The sequence below is a fragment of the Candoia aspera genome, chromosome 12 (genome assembly GCF_035149785.1).
Source record: "Candoia aspera isolate rCanAsp1 chromosome 12, rCanAsp1.hap2, whole genome shotgun sequence".
NCBI classification, from domain to species: domain Eukaryota; kingdom Metazoa; phylum Chordata; class Lepidosauria; order Squamata; family Boidae; genus Candoia; species Candoia aspera.
The window spans coordinates 18,819,266-18,834,998 of NC_086164.1; the positions used below are offsets into that span (position 1 = coordinate 18,819,266).

The 15,733-nt window shown below is 40.6% G+C and overlaps 1 protein-coding gene across 1 annotated transcript in view; it reads left to right on the forward strand.

Annotated features, from left to right (window-relative positions):
- Positions 1–15,733, forward strand: part of LOC134504543 (vascular endothelial growth factor receptor kdr-like) — a 160,318-nt gene that overhangs the window by 139,507 nt on the left and 5,078 nt on the right. Inside the window, exons 25-29 of the mRNA XM_063313806.1 lie at positions 2,632–2,731; positions 4,886–4,991; positions 6,727–6,851; positions 8,167–8,245; positions 10,520–10,620. Coding sequence (XP_063169876.1) covers positions 2,632–2,731; positions 4,886–4,991; positions 6,727–6,851; positions 8,167–8,245; positions 10,520–10,620 — 511 coding nt within the window. The remainder of the gene's footprint in view (positions 1–2,631; positions 2,732–4,885; positions 4,992–6,726; positions 6,852–8,166; positions 8,246–10,519; positions 10,621–15,733) is intronic.

Consider the following 15,733-nt stretch of genomic DNA (forward strand, 5'->3'; position numbering starts at 1 on the left):
GTCCCAGCCTTTTTTGCCTGCATAATAAAAAAAATAGGGCTTTGATAACACGGTCGTGGTCACCTTATTGACTTTTTTGACTCCCTTTGTGGACACTCCTGGATGCTAGATGGCTCAAGGTAAAGTAAACAGAAAATTCAGTAGAAACTTATGGTGAAGTAATATGAATTGGGATTCCTTGAAACAGAGTCTCACATATAGATTCCATTTGCATTCAAACCAGATTAAATCTTCTTCCAGTTTCTTTCTTGGCTTCAGGAAGGCCAGGATTATGAAAGAATGACATTCTGCAGCACCTTGGGGATGTGGAGGAATTGAAACAATTGCAGCACTATAGCTTAATCAGCTAGTTATGAACTTTTGATGAGAAAGCTAGCTATCAGGGGACAGATTTCCAGCTGTGAAACAGAAAAGTGAAGTAGCTTTTGCTTCCGTAAATTGTCAGTTATTTTATCATTATTTTGCTATCCCACAAAGCATTTGGGATTGAGGTTTTGGGTAGTATTGCTTGCATTGATGCAGTCAGGCAATTAAACAGGCTACATCTGCTCGTCTACTGTATTATAATCAGCTCTTTTGTGGGTCCAAAAGTCAATTGGAGTGACCAACTTCTTGAGCTCTTTGGCTGATGGAAAATTCACCAGGGATAAAGCCAGATTTACCAGAGTCTTTGACCTTTTCAAAAAATATAAGCCAGGCATACCAAGAGCTGATGTCATATAGAATGGTTGCAATCCAGAGGGGGATTCTTTTGTGCTCTATATTCCTCATTCTTAAAATAGCCACTGTAAGTTCTCAAAATGGAAAAATAAATGATGCTTTAAAGTATTACAGTGTCAAAACTTACATATACACATGTATGTTTGTGTGTGTTTGTGGGTATCTTGATTACAGAAAAAAAGTTGCAAATTTCAGATAATATATGTCCCCATGTATATTTTGTGAGAGCCAATTTGGGATAGTGGTTAAAGCACCAGACTAGAAACTGGGAGGCTGTGAGTTCTAGTCCTGCTTTGGGCACAGAGTCAGCTGAGTGACCTTGGGCCAGTCACTTCCTCTCAGCCCCAGGAAGGAGGCAATGGCAAACCACTTCTGAAATCTTGCCAAGAAAACTGCAGGGACTTGTCCAGGCAGTCTCTGAGAATTGGACACAATTGAACAGAAGCCTGGGAGCAAATTGGAAAAGTCTCCAAGATTAGGGATCCTGACTTGAGTTGGATGCAAAGAGAAGTGAAAGAGACGTCTTTCCACAACCGTCTCCTTACAGAGACAGAGGATTCCACTACCTATGGGGCTGATAATCAAGCCATATGGATGTTGTAGGAGAAAACATCCAAAGAGTCCCTCTAGGCCAACAATGTGTTGCCACTGAGGACAGCCATGTGCATTTAGAAAGTGAACTAGCAGGAGATGAATGCACCTTTTCCCCCATCAATTGTCCCTCTCCAATTAGAAATCCAAATAAAGATATTTAACCGTTTTGTACACCCTGTTTGGTAAGTCAACTAACCTGTTTGGTAAGTCAACCTAATCCATATTTCCCAAAGTAATAACATCACTCAGAAGGCCTTTCCCCCCCCCCCCAATGTTTGCACTTCTCCCAAAAAAGTGTAAAATGCATATTAAAATGTACATGTTATTAACAAATGCCTACAATATTGCTGCTGCAGATCTGTCTGCATTTTTAATGAAATATTTGCTGATGGCCACAGAAACTTTGATAAGAATCTAGCAAGAGCAGAGTTGAGACATGTCAGCAACATCAATTTAGAAGTGATATATAAAGTGGACAATAAAGCCAACAACAAGATTCCTATGGAAATTGTTTCAGCCATGACATTGCCACCCAAATTGAGATCTGAATTAACCTCCTCCTCCTCCTCCTTTTCAAGGAAGTCGTCAGGCTGGATTGAAATTTGCTCAGCTCCTTGAAAGCCTACTTTCTCTCGTTGACATTTGTAAGGCTAATATGTCAATATGCTTTTCCATTTTCTTGTCATACTTCTTCAATATCATAATGGGAAGAATTCCTCTTCTGCAAGGCTTCAAAGAACAAGGTGCTGACAGCCAACACGGGGCTTATCTTGCTACAGCTTTTCTATCTGGCCCATCTTATTGATTTGGCATTTATTGATTTGGCATTTCGCAAGCTTCTGGGCGAATCTATGTTGGAGTTTTGCTCCTGAGCATGTACCCTCAAGAGCTAGGGAATGAGTTGACCATTTTGCTTGCTCGTTGCAAACAGATATCTATATTGGCTTCTCGTAAATGCATCGTCAGCTTGTACATATGAGACTCTAGAGCTGACTACAACTCCTCAAAATCTTGGGGGTAAATGTCAGAAGCCCCCAAAGTTAACAAGTAGTCATTTTAATGAGACCAAAAGAAGTGATGGTATTAGATATGACTTCAGAGTAAGCCTAGTAACTATATTTGATTTGAATTAGATATAAGCAGCCAACTGAGCAGAATATTGGGCTAGATCAGGAGTGGGCAATCCATGGACTGCATTGTGTGTGCACACACACAAACACGCACACACCTTTTCCTTATGCTTGTAGAACTTCAGGAAGAGACACAAAAAAACTTTGATTTGGAATAGTCCTCATAGCTTCACATTTATCCACACAGGGGCTTCTCCGTACCCAGGGGTCCAGATTGATGAGGACTTTTGCCGACGTCTCAAAGAAGGAACACGGATGAGGTCTCCAGAATATTCCACTCCAGAAATGTAAGCTTTCCCATCCGTTTTTAGATGTTTTTATATTGTGACAAGAGTCTTGCTCTGTTCCTCCATTATTCCCCCAAGTCCAGAATAGTGCCTTTACTTCTTCAAGGCCCTCTATTTCTCTCTCTTTATGTCTGATATCTTACTTCCCTCTCACTTCTCATTCTTCTTCAAGAACAAGGTGAATCTCTTCCTAGACACCCTCAAAATGCTGTTTGCATGAAACAACTCCAGAATCTGTGGTCAGGAACTAATGCCCATTCTTTACCATTCATTCTCCCAAACCTAGCCCTCCCCTAGCATCATTTTGGAAAGCTTTTGGATTTCTCAGTCCAAGTCAGACACAATGGCTTTTTTCTTTTAAATAATTCCCTGAAAACATTTGAATATACTGGATGGAAATTTCATTCAAACTAATACTATTTCCTCTATATTTAATGTATAGCCCACCCAGTGATGTTGGGGAGTTGGGTAGCTGATATTAAATTAAATTAAATATAATGTAGTCCTCTTTAATGGCAGTGGGCCTTCCCAGTGGCCACACCTGAACTACAGAACTGCTTGCCTCAGTGGCAATTTGTCAAGGCCACCTTGTTAAGAAGGGCATTTGTGCCACACACAAATTTAGTTTTTGACTAAAATGTTATCTGCTGCCTCTGCTTGATCTTTTAAAAAAAATTATTAGATTGATAGCATTGTTTTTGTTTTCACATCATTTTAATTCTGGATTGGTCTTAAATATCTTTAACCACCCAACACAGCGGGTCAAGAGAAAGAGATTTATATCCTGGTTTATTACCATTTCTCTCTCCTTTCTCTGTTGAGTAATTTTGAGGGTGGAAATGGTTCAAGGAGGACCTGTCCTTACCATCTTTGAACCATGCAAACAGAGAATTATTATTATTATTATTATTATTATTATTATTATTATTATTATTATTATTTTCCAGGAAGTCAGTGGGAAAGCAAAGAGATCAGGTAGCTTTTCAGAAGAGATGGGACAACCCAGCGGTGTCCACAGGGCATGGTCCAAAAAGTCAAGACGGGGTCTGTGGTGGTGCGATCAAAGCTTTGGGTGTTTTTGATGCCCATCACATGGACAACACGCATTGAAAAATGGGTGGAGCTTGGATCGCACCAGCACAGCCCCCATCTTGACTTTTTGGACCATGCCCTGCAGACAGCCTTGGGACAATCTAAAAGAAGAAAAAGCAATGATTTTTGAGGCATGTATTATCTATGTTTCAGTAGGAACGTAGTCATTGTAGCCAAATATGAATTTTGGTGCTAAGGCAGACTTACATTTTCTGACAATCCTGCAGTTTGTAAACTATCTACAACAGTGTTTCTCAACCTTGGGAACTTGAAGATGTGTGGACTTCAATTCCCAGAACTCCCCAGCCAGTTTGTGTGGACTTCAACTCTCAGAATTCCCCAGCCAGTATGAGTGGACTTCAACCCTCAGAATTCCCCAGCCAGCATGCTGGCTGGGGAATTCTGGGAGTTCAAGTCCACATATCTTAAAGTTCCCAAGGTTGAGAAACATTGATCTAGAATGATGTGAACCATTCACAGCAGCTGTTTTCAGAAAAAGTCTTTTGTTAAGAAATACCTATTATGCCAACTAATCAACAGAAGAAAAAATATAGATACATTTTACTGAATTAACATTAATTAAGAAGAATCATTTTAAACGTAACAGCTCCCCCCAAAATTGATCATGAGGCTCAAAAGTCTTCACTGTCCTTTTGTCAAATTTGAAATGTTGACAACCAGTATATATCAGTGATCTATTGGTAAAAATCGATGGTAGATTTCTCCTTGTTCTTTTGTACAATAATACTTTGGCCATCCCACTTCCCTGAATAATTTACACTTACTGATGTCTTAAATGATTTCAGATACAGGAGTCATAGCCAAGAAAAGCATATGCATCTTTAACACAAAATGAACAATTGAGAAACCTATTAATAATCCTGTTATTCCCAATCCAAAATGTGACAGCAATAGGACAAGACCAAACCATATGAGCTAGTCCTCCAAAAAACCATCTCCATCAGCTTAAAAACAGATTCTGGGATATCAAACATAATATAATGAATCAATAGCTCTTTGTCAACATTAAAATTCAATCACCATTTTTTTAATCCCCTGTAGCTACCAGACCATGTTGGATTGCTGGCACAGTGTCCCAACAGAGAGACCCACTTTTACCAACCTGGTGGAGCGTTTAGGGGATCTGCTCCAGGCAAATGTGCAGCAGGTAAAATTCAGGAGATTTGTCCCATTTGAGTAGAAAACTTTTCAACTAAATGCATGCAAAAGCTCTTTCTGCAAGTTAAATTTTAAACTAACAAGTTTTATAATTATGTGAAAGGAACGAAATCCAGGTGGGTGTCTTTGGCTCAGAAAGGATCATATTTCCCAGTTGTATACATCTGTGACAAACAGAAAACAGTGAAAGATATTTGAAAGTTCTGTTTCCTCCTGAAGAAGCTGGTATGTTATTATTCTAATGGTTTTAAATGGTTTTCAGCACCCAGAAAAGGAATGGTGTCTGATATCTTTCTTACTCTTAGCTTGAAGATGCACAAACACCCAACCTTCCCAACTCAGAGGATTTCTCACCATAGAAATTATTAATTCCCAAGTCCATGGATTTTATCTACTTTTCTCTCAATTTTTAGGGCAGGCCAGTTCTCTAAGTACAGCATCTAGGTTCCTCCTCCTGTTCCTTCTAGCAGTGAAGCTCGGTTGAAGGAGATGGGCATGAAGGGAAATCGGAAGTAACATAAAGAAAGGAAAAATATGGGCAAAGATCAGGATCACACTAAGCACAGGCAGGAAAAGAGTTAAGGTTAGACTTAAGTCAAAAACCAAATGCTCTTTCTACCTATTATTGAGGATTTTGAGGATAAGTGCAGGGAATAAAAGGATTAATTATCCCATATTTCACTTAGTGATTTGTTGTTAGCCCCAGAACCAAAATATGGAGGACCATATGTGGTTTTTTTGAGAGTGTTGCACGTTGCTGAAGAAATCCCAGTATCCAAGTAATGTGGAAGAGACATAGTAAAGAATAATCAGTTTGTGACCTGATGTTCTAGATGTCCTCCCCAATGGACTAACATAGAGATTAGCTATGTACATGCAAGAGAGCCAGTTTGGTGTCATGGTTAAGGCACCAGGCTAGAAACTGGGAGACCAGGAGTTCTAGTCCTGCCTTAGGCACAAAGCCTGTTGGGTGACCCTGGGCCAGTTACTTTCTCTCAGCTCTAGGAAAGAGGCAACGGCAAACCACTTCCAAAAAACCTTGCCAAGGAAACTGCAGGGACTTGTCCAGGCAGTCGCCGAGAATCAGACATGATTGAATGGATAAAAAAAAATGTACATGCTAAGATGTGCCTCAATATCAGTGTCACCATTTGAACATGATGCTCTTGTACTTCTTAAGTCTGATCTACTTCTCAGGCTTGTTGATAAGATGCCTACTGGTCTAAGCTTTACTTCACTACATACAACTTCTTGGAAGATATGGATTTTGATACATTGATAAGTGTTGGACAAAGCAACCACAATTAAAGGAACCCAAGAAGTTTAGGAGTTTAGGCAGCATACAGAAGCTGTGGCCCTCCAGATGTTCCTGGGTTATAGCTCTCATTATCTCTGGTTGCAGATGATGACAGCTGAAATCTAGAACATCTGGATTAGGGCTCCAAATATCAAACTTCAGCTCAGTTGGGAACTTTCTTGGTAACCTTAGAAACACTCAGAGACAAGAGGGTGTTGGACAAAGCATCATTACTGGTGCATTGCCAAAATGTTACAGCTGTGTCCCAGGGAGATAAAATGAAAAGGTGAATCTCCTAAGGGCTTCAGGTGAAAGTGATCTTGTAAAAGGAGAATTAGCGGAATCTGACAGTTAATGATTTCTGAAGGCAAGTAAGAAAAATGAGCCTTAGCTTCTCCTATTTTCTTTTCGCTTATGAAATACAAAGGATGGGAAAGACTATATCCCACTAAACATCACCCTGTGTCCTGATGGAGAGTCCAACCCCAAGATCTGCATCTTGGAGGAGAACGTGAGCAACTTCATCCATCGCTGGAGTGCCGTGGAAGCAAGGTAAGAAAGCAACTTCAGACAATGACAAACCTTTCCCCAGACCAGAAATGACTGCCTTATTGATCAATTCTGTTCTTTGTTTGTTTCCTCCCTCTCTTTCTTATGTTTTGAAAGAGTCTGTTATTGTTCCTTGACTGGTACTACTAGATGAGAAAGCCCAGGTTTGCAGGTTGTGAAAATATGTCTACTAGAAAGTCTAGGATAGCCTGAAAAAATCTCAAAATTGTCACTAGGCTGCCTTGTTTAATCAGGACTGAAGCACATCCATTGACCGCATTGTTGTAACAAGGGATCAGAGAAGCCCTGAAAGTTCTGGAAGTGATAGAAGTATCAATTTGTCTCTTTTTGCAGCATCCCCAAGGGAATTAATGGCAACTAATGTTTTTTATAGAGCAAAGTAAATACCTGGAAGGACTACAGTGCAAGTAGAGTGGAGGCCAGATTGTCCGTCCATTGTGTTTTTGCAGCATCCCCAACAGTCTGGCCTCCTATGAGCTATTTCCTTTATCCCCAAGAACATAGTGCTAAGAGTTGGCCCTTCTTCACTATCCATAGTTGGTCCACCTACTTCTTCTCAACTCTGTCTCTGGTTTGGGTCACATCACAGTGTGACAAAATGCTAAAATGAGGGAATGGATGGGCAGTATCGTTACTTTGTTTGTATCCCCCATTTTCTTAACTAATTTTTTGACTAGGGTCTCTTATTCCCCTTTGAAAAACCAGGCACTAGAACCATTTTCTTGATGGCATATGGGTGCTTGGATGAGAAAAAGAAATCCGGATTTTATGGCACTGCCTGGCATTCTGATATAGCAGGAATACATGTTTCTAATGGAGTCTTTTTTTCTTAAAATGGAACACAGTGGCACTGAAATCAGTCACATCCATCCAAAGCTTTCTAAGGTCCTTGGTGGAAAGACAATATAGTTCTAGTCACATACAAGCTTTCTAGAAAGAATATTGGAGAATCAATGGTGTGAGACATTTTGGCCAATTTGTTGCTTTATGGACCAAAACTGTTCACAGAACCAATTGTGAGAGCCTTATGATAATTCATAAAGTGTGGGGCCACCATAAATTAGTTCAGATATGGTTCCCTCAAATAGGATGTGGATTTAATGCCTGATGCAATCTCACTTTGATGAATGTTGATTGTGACCTGATTCAACCGCAATGCTTTTTCTGGTATCTTCCTTTCACACACATGGACAGAAAAGCTAGAGAGAAATGTTTCCCTGCACCAACTGCCCCTCCCAATAAACACTTGAAGGCTGTATGTGGGCAACCCAGAACCTTACCTACCCTTTATTTTCAGCATTAACTCCAAGAACCGGCCACTCAGTGTAAAGACGTTTGATGAGGTGCCTGTAGAGAAAGAGAAGATGATACATGAGGTGAGCTTGAGGCCAAACTTGTGTTTGTCAGTGCACACTTGGAAGCCCACAGACACTCATAAAGGGGAAGACCTGCAATCAGGAGCTTGGATCTCAGCTAGGAGATCCATCCCTGTATGTACATAAATGAATTACTTGAAAAGGAAAAATTATTGGAGTCATCCGGTGATATTGTAATGGTATGTGGGAAAGACCTTGGGAGACTGGGCGAAGAGATGCTACCAAGGGAACAGTCAGATAAGAGACAGCACAGCCCACAGCTGGATAATGGGCGGGGCAAGAGGCTCAGAAGGGACCCTCCCTAGTTTCTCTGGCTGTAAAGGAGACAGGAGGAGAATTGTACTTTTAGACTTGCAAGATTCTGTTAATGCAGCCTTACAATAAAGTAGAATTAGCTCATCTGGTCATGTCTCCTGTCTGGTCTACCTGGGAAGGCTGACAGATATGGATTACCAATAGGCACAGAATACACCCCATTTTTTTCAGACAGTTTGCACTATCATTTATGGAATCATCCTGCAATAAGATATAGTAGGTTGGTAAATTTGCCAGCCAGGTAGGCAAATCTCAGGAGATGGAAGAAGAGAAGAAAATATTGGCCACTATTATCCTAGATAAACACAGAGTATGGTAGCACCTTCAAGGCTAATTAACTTCTTCATGAGCAGCTGCAGGTTTTGCCCTGATGCATCTGAGGAGTTTCTGCTCATAGATGTTTATTCCCAGATAAAGTTGGTTAGTCTGGAAGGCTCTATCTATTTTCTTGCCCCAACCAACTCTTCCTTGGATATTGGCAAATACAAAAAAAGAGGCAAAGTCTTGAAATGCAAAAAAAATGTGTCAGAAGCCTGTCACATTTGTGCCAGCTACTGATGAATTTCAAAGCATGTCATATTTAATAGGCATATAATATGATAATGATTTTTTGCCAAATGTCCAGGTTTGGGGCTGTTCATTGAGGTTGATGCATTGTCTAATAGTGAGTTTGGATATCAGGGAAAGGTAAGGAAAATCTCAAATCAACATTTGTCCATTGGGTTTAATCATTTAGTAGATGTAATTTTCCACAGTGCAGCTTCAAGACATTGGGAGGGCCATCGTTCAGTGGTAAAGATGCATTCTGAATGCAGGAGGCCCTTAGTTAATCCCTTACATCTCCAGGTAGACTGGGAAACCTCCTGCTGAAAAATTTGAAGGAAGTTGCAACCAATCTTACTTAGATGGACCATTGCTCCAGCTTAGGAGAAAAAAGGGCTATTTCTGTTCCCAGAGTTCTTACCTTGTAATTTTGCATATCTAGAACTTAAAGTATGGAAAATTTAAAGGAAGAAAAGTAATAACTGCCCTGTCTTATCTATTTATCTCCCTTCCCCTTCCCCTTCCCCTTCCCTGCCCTTTCTCCTCCTTCTCCTTCCTTTTCATAACTCACCCACACCATACCATCTGGGTTCATTCATGTTATATGGATTTCTAAACTTTATCCATTTTTATCTTTTAAAGCACCCTCCTCATAAAACTGAAGAGGTAATTTACAAGCTAAGCGTAAAGCATAAGTGTAATTAAATGAAACAGTAGCCAGCTGCAAGCCAGATGGCTGGGGTTGGGGGAGAGATTAGGCCATTTCTCTGCCTAGAATATCTCCGAATTTAAAGCAGAAAATTGAGTATGATTCCTACCAGATTAAACCTCTCATGATCCCTGTAAAGTGCTACCTCTGTAAAAAAAAAAGATCTCTGTATAAGTCAGGGACAAATTATAGAGATAGGTTCGCTGACCATGTGCAGGCTCTTGATTTTCTCACCAACCCCCCAAAATAACCCCACTGCTAAAAATACTATATTTAGTGGCAATCTTGCTGGCCACTTTTAATGTACCCAAGGCTCAAGTTGATGCACAAAATGCCTGGTCCATTTGATGCTCCATTTTATTTTATTTTACTTATTTCTTATTTACGTTTTTTAAACCCCTCAGTACCCAACGCTCTCTGACTGGTTTGCAATAAAACACACTTTAATACTTTGAATAAAAATATATACAATAACGTGCAAAATAAAAGACACCATATAAACTAGGCAGCGGCAAGGCAGGTTTTCAAAGACTAGAACAATGTGATTGAAAATACAGTTAAAATGCAGCGAAAAGCCAGTTAAGGGCCTGGGAAGATAGAGAGGTCTTCTCCTGGGGCCGAAATGATGCTCGTGTGGTCCAGCCTCTGCTTTGAATGAGAAGCCTTCAGAAGTACGTATTGAGTCTCTTCTTCCTCCTCTTCTGTAGGAATGTGAGTCAGACAGTGGGATGGTGTTGACCCTGGATGAAGTCAAGAGTCGGAAGAGGCTGGAGATCCGCTCCTGGCCATATGGAATCATGGCTCTTGCGTAAGTATTGATACTCACTCACTTCTTTTTCGCTTCCTTGTCTATACCCTTTGTGCCTAGAAAGGACACAAACAGTAATAAATCAGAATGCGTGAAAGCATCATACAGTTTAGATTACCAGGGCCGTTCCTCTTTCTCTTCCTTAATTTTTTTGTGTTTTAATCATTGTCAGATTTCCTTGGTTCATCATCTTTTTTTCTTTCTTTTTTTCTTTTTTTTTTGTCAACATGCACAAGTAATATTAAGTAACAGTACAGCGGAGACTTTAATACTAAGTAATCACCGTGAAACCAAAACCTTTACTGTACAAGACATACTTTGATGCAACCGGCAGTAGTTTTTTAATGCTATATTCAGTTCTGGATGAAGAAGCTAAATTATCTTATGCTCATTGACACTGACATTTAAAATCATAATATGGATTTAATATTTCTTTCTTTTAATCTTCAGGGGACCAAGTTATCTAAACATTAGTGTGTTAATCATCTTTAAGCGATACTGTACAAATGTGTCTGAATTTTTACGGACTATTCAGATCTGATAGTCCTGCAGAAACATCTTACAAGTTTTCTCGGTTCTTCCTAAATCAGGCAACTTCCCACTGGCCAAAAGTCATTCTATGACCCTCCATGGCTAAGCAAGGATTTGAATCTGGTTTTCCTGTTTGTATTCCAGCACCTTAATCACCAGCTTTCCAAGTATTAGGAATGTGCATGCTTCAGAAGATTAAGAACAGGTCCCCACCCCACCCTACCCTGAAAGTTGACTGCTAAAATAAGTCACCTCTTTAAAGCAGCTCAATGTGTTGAGACTCTGAGACCCAGAATTCTCAGCTAGCATGACCTCCTTGAATTTGCAACCCCAACATATCTAGACTGCGCCAAGTGGGGAAACATCCTGGGGAAGTCCACAGAAGTCAGTTGCCACCCTATGTTTCCCCATCAACTAGAATTCAGAGGCATAGCGCTACCATTCCTGGAAGTGATATATCATCAGTATGATATGCAATCATCAATATAACCATATTCTGTTGTGCCAGTATGTATAGGTTAACGCCATAAATGATTCAACAAGCCAGTTAAATCAAACATTGCATCTCTACTTTTTCTTGCTTTATTTTACTTCATGTAGGATAGTCTGGCTGTGAAACAGATGTCTAGTTAAGCCCTGGCACAAATGAAACTTTGCATCTCCCCACAGTCTTTGGAAAATAGTCAGTTCTTCTCCAAGTCAGTTGCTGAGAGGCAGGAGAAAGGGACATATCAAGGTTGTTAATGATACATCTCTCTCGATTGAAAATATTTATTCTGGACTCATTACAAATAATCCGCTTCTATAAAACTCCTGGTAGGCTTAGTACCTCTTCCAAATCTGGGTGGTTTTTGAACTTCTGAGACTTCTCCCTCTCCCTTTATTTGCCTTGTGTTTGTTTTCTTCCTTGGATTGGGGGTGGGAATTGGCATGCACAAGTGTAGACTGCTCACATCAAGGGTTCAAGGAAGATAGGCAGAAAACTCTGATGCTGGGAATCATGTCAGAGATTAGGAAGACCAAGAGCGAAGTGTGGCTGGACAGGTTTGGAGCAAGCATGCTGGATTTAGGAGGACAAGGGACCCTGCTCAGGTCTTCCCTCCTCTCGGTTGCTAAACCCATGGGGAGGCAAGCTGAATCTTTGTCTGTGGCAGATGAAGTTTTCCACTGAATGAACAAGGGCACTGTGAATGCAAGGCCATACATTCGTAGTAAGAGACGAGACAGAGCTTTGGAGATTAGCCTTGGGTTGTGCGGGGTAGCATGGAAGTGCCACTTGGCTTTTGTGCTGTCTAGAAAAGGTATTGCTCTAAGCTCAGAAATAATTAGAGCTAAAAATATAAGAACACAGAATGGTGCTTTTACCAGAAAGGGATTGCCAGTCCCTTTGGCCCAGTATTATCATGCTAAGTAGCAGGAAATCAAAATTCAGGGAAGAGTTTCTACCTGGAAGTGCTGAGGACTGAACTTGTAACCTTTAAACACCGTTTAGCTACGTCCAGGAAACCACTCCATTTAGCCAGCAATTTCTTCTATTAAAATCCACTCACGTGCAAGATAGGCAGACTTCCCCATTCCTGGTTAAAATCCTAGGGATTCCAATTGTCACCGCTAACTGCTTAGGCTGGGGCTCTCAGCCATCATCCGTATAGTCCCTTGATTCCGCAGAGCAAGTTAATTAAATTGTTTGAGTAGCTGCATCAGGGATATTCACAGGGCGTGGTCAAAACAGCCAAGATCAATGCTTTGGTGGCACCGTTGCAGCCACCATCTTGACAGTTTCGACCACGCCCTGCGGACACCGCTGAGCTGCATTTTGTGAGAGTGGGGCTTTGCACGTTCCTTGGCTTGGACAGTCAAAAAGCAATCCATTTCTAGAAGCACCCTGATCAGCCAACTGTCTCACCTCCCAGGATGCTTAATAATACTTCATTTTAGCTTTATCTCCACTCAGATCGCTGGGGGGAAAAAGCCCTGTGGGCAACAGTCATCAATCACTTTTCCCCTAAGAGCAGTTATGGGCTCTGGGTGGAACAGATCCTGAAGGCAGATTGTTTTCATTGCAGCATGAAGACAACACTGGGCTGCCATGTCTGAGCTACAATCCAAGAGGCAGCCATCAGAGGACATCCTCTGATTTGCTGCCCCCAAATGATCTGCAGCCCAGATCAAGGACTTCTAAGCTGACTTCCTATCTATCCATTTTTAATTAAAAGAAGACTTTAAATATTATGTCAGGTGGAAATCTGGTGGGAACCCAGGAAGATTCTGATAGGAACCCAGTTGCCTACCTCCAAACAATGTACTTAATGAATGCTCAGCTTTAATCACATAATCTCAACCTGGAAGAAAGCTGAAATTAGCAGATAAAAACTTAGCCAACTACCATACAACATCCTGATCGTTTTACGTAATCACACTACTTTTAGAAACATGTAGAAGCTAGGAAGTCATCCCAGCCCTTTATCCTATTCTTTGTTCCAAGATGCAGATGACGGTGGGGGCGGCAGTGACTTCAACAGCCCCATTCACTTTTGCAAATTCCAGTTCAGACTCATAACTGCTATTAGCATGATCAATGGCTTTAAACCCTTTTATCTCGCAAAGAAAACTCCCCCAAAATCCTCGTTAAACACCTGTAATAAGCTTTATAAGCCTCAACAGCTCAATTATTGCAATTATTATTACACTAATTCCAGTACAAGGTATAACTTCTGCTGCAAAGAACAAATGGATCCATCTGGCTTCTTGCAAAAATTATGGTTCCTTTTCTATGGGATTTCTTAAGGTTGAAGAAATCTATTAAATACACCCTCCTTTTGGAGCAAGTTTCCCCGAACAAGATGGACCTTACTCTTAAGAACGCACATACAAGATTGAGCTGTCTTTGTATTCTGGAATAGTAGCACCCTCTGCCACATTTAATTTGAGGTTAAAATATTGCAGCCCCCTAATTAACACATCTGCCTTCTTTGCATTACAAACTGAGCAATTATTAGAGACGGAGATTTGCAAGTTGATGTAAACCTTGTCTGTTCGGCTGCCACCAGGGGTATCTGCAGGCTGTGGTCAAGATGGCAGCCACAATGGGGCAATCAAAGCTCTGCCTGTTTTTTTATGTGCGCCTCATTTTTATGTTGACTTTTTTTGACCAAACTTTAAGGATACCCTTGGCTGTCACCTTTGCAGGCAGATTTCCAATTTAGCTCTTTCTCCTGTGGACCATTGAGGAGTAGAGAGGCAGACTGAACTTACATTCAATCTACTGTACATTCAAGGTGTATGAAGCAGCTAAAAGTTTTGGAGTTTTTCTTTCCTTGAACGGTAATTTCATACGTTCACAGCAACCCGGGGTTCGGTTTTGTCTGCACGGGGCTCCCTGTAATGATTGGGCGGTTACTCAGTCAATCAAATTAAGTAATTTCCTGCAAGGGTGTTCATAGAATGGTGTGCATTTATAGATGCACTCTTTTTATCTACACATGGGGAACCCACTCTTGGAGAGATAAAACCAGCTGTGGTTTGCAATGCTGGTAGGATGGCAATGCCAACCATGAAAATGGAAAGAATTGCTGATAGGAGTGAAAGTTCAACCTCGCTACACTATCCTTTATCTATCAGCTTATCTAAACTCTGAGAACTCATTTTGCAAATGGCCTGCTCTAAAACTTGGAAGGAGACTGAGTTAACCAACTATAAAACTTCCGCCATAGGTTTGCATGTTATAGCAGCAAACTACCCAGTCAGTCAAATATAATGAAGAGAATATTCTTCACTCATTCATACATGAAATCCAAGGGATGCTACCTACTGTACATATGTCCTTATCTTCCTCTTGTGTCATATGAGTAAGGGATTGATCTTAAGAACTATTCAGGAGCAATTCATCCACTTACCTGTTGCTTACAGAAATGTGAGAAAAGAGCACAGTGAAATCAGGTATATACAGTGCAGCTGAAAATTGAGGAGGCTGAAGGATTCCCCCACCCCTCTACTCCTTTATTCTTCACCAACGTTAGGAAACAAAAAACTAACTGAGGTCAATTACTAAAATAAAACAATTGGCAGCTTTCCCTAATCTAGTCTCTTCCAGATGTGTTGGAATGACGATGCTCAGGATTCTTGCAGAATTTCTTTTAGGCCTCACTGAAATCAGTCACTTCTTCGGTCATAACATTTAAGGCATGTCTGTAAATGCAATTCTCAATCAGAAGAGTGAGAACTCCAGAGGAAAATGCTTGATGCCATGGAAAAAACATTGAGGAATTCAATGTTGGGGTCATCTGCTAAGCAAGGCGAGAATCTAATGAAATGTCAGTAAATACAGAATGTTAGAAGGCTAGGAAACCAAAGGTTTCTGGATGGTTTTAATTTCAGAGGATGCATCTTTGGAGAAAAGAATATTTTATAGGAACTAGTTGCATTTCATGTCTGCCAGAGTTAGTTAATCACAGGACTTGCTTTTGATCAAACTTGTCATCCCTTTGACTGGAGAGTAAATATTAAATGCCTTTGTTTAAAAGGCTCTCTTTAAACATGAACTGACAGATGCTGTCATGCCCAGATGCAAGGTGGTAGCTGA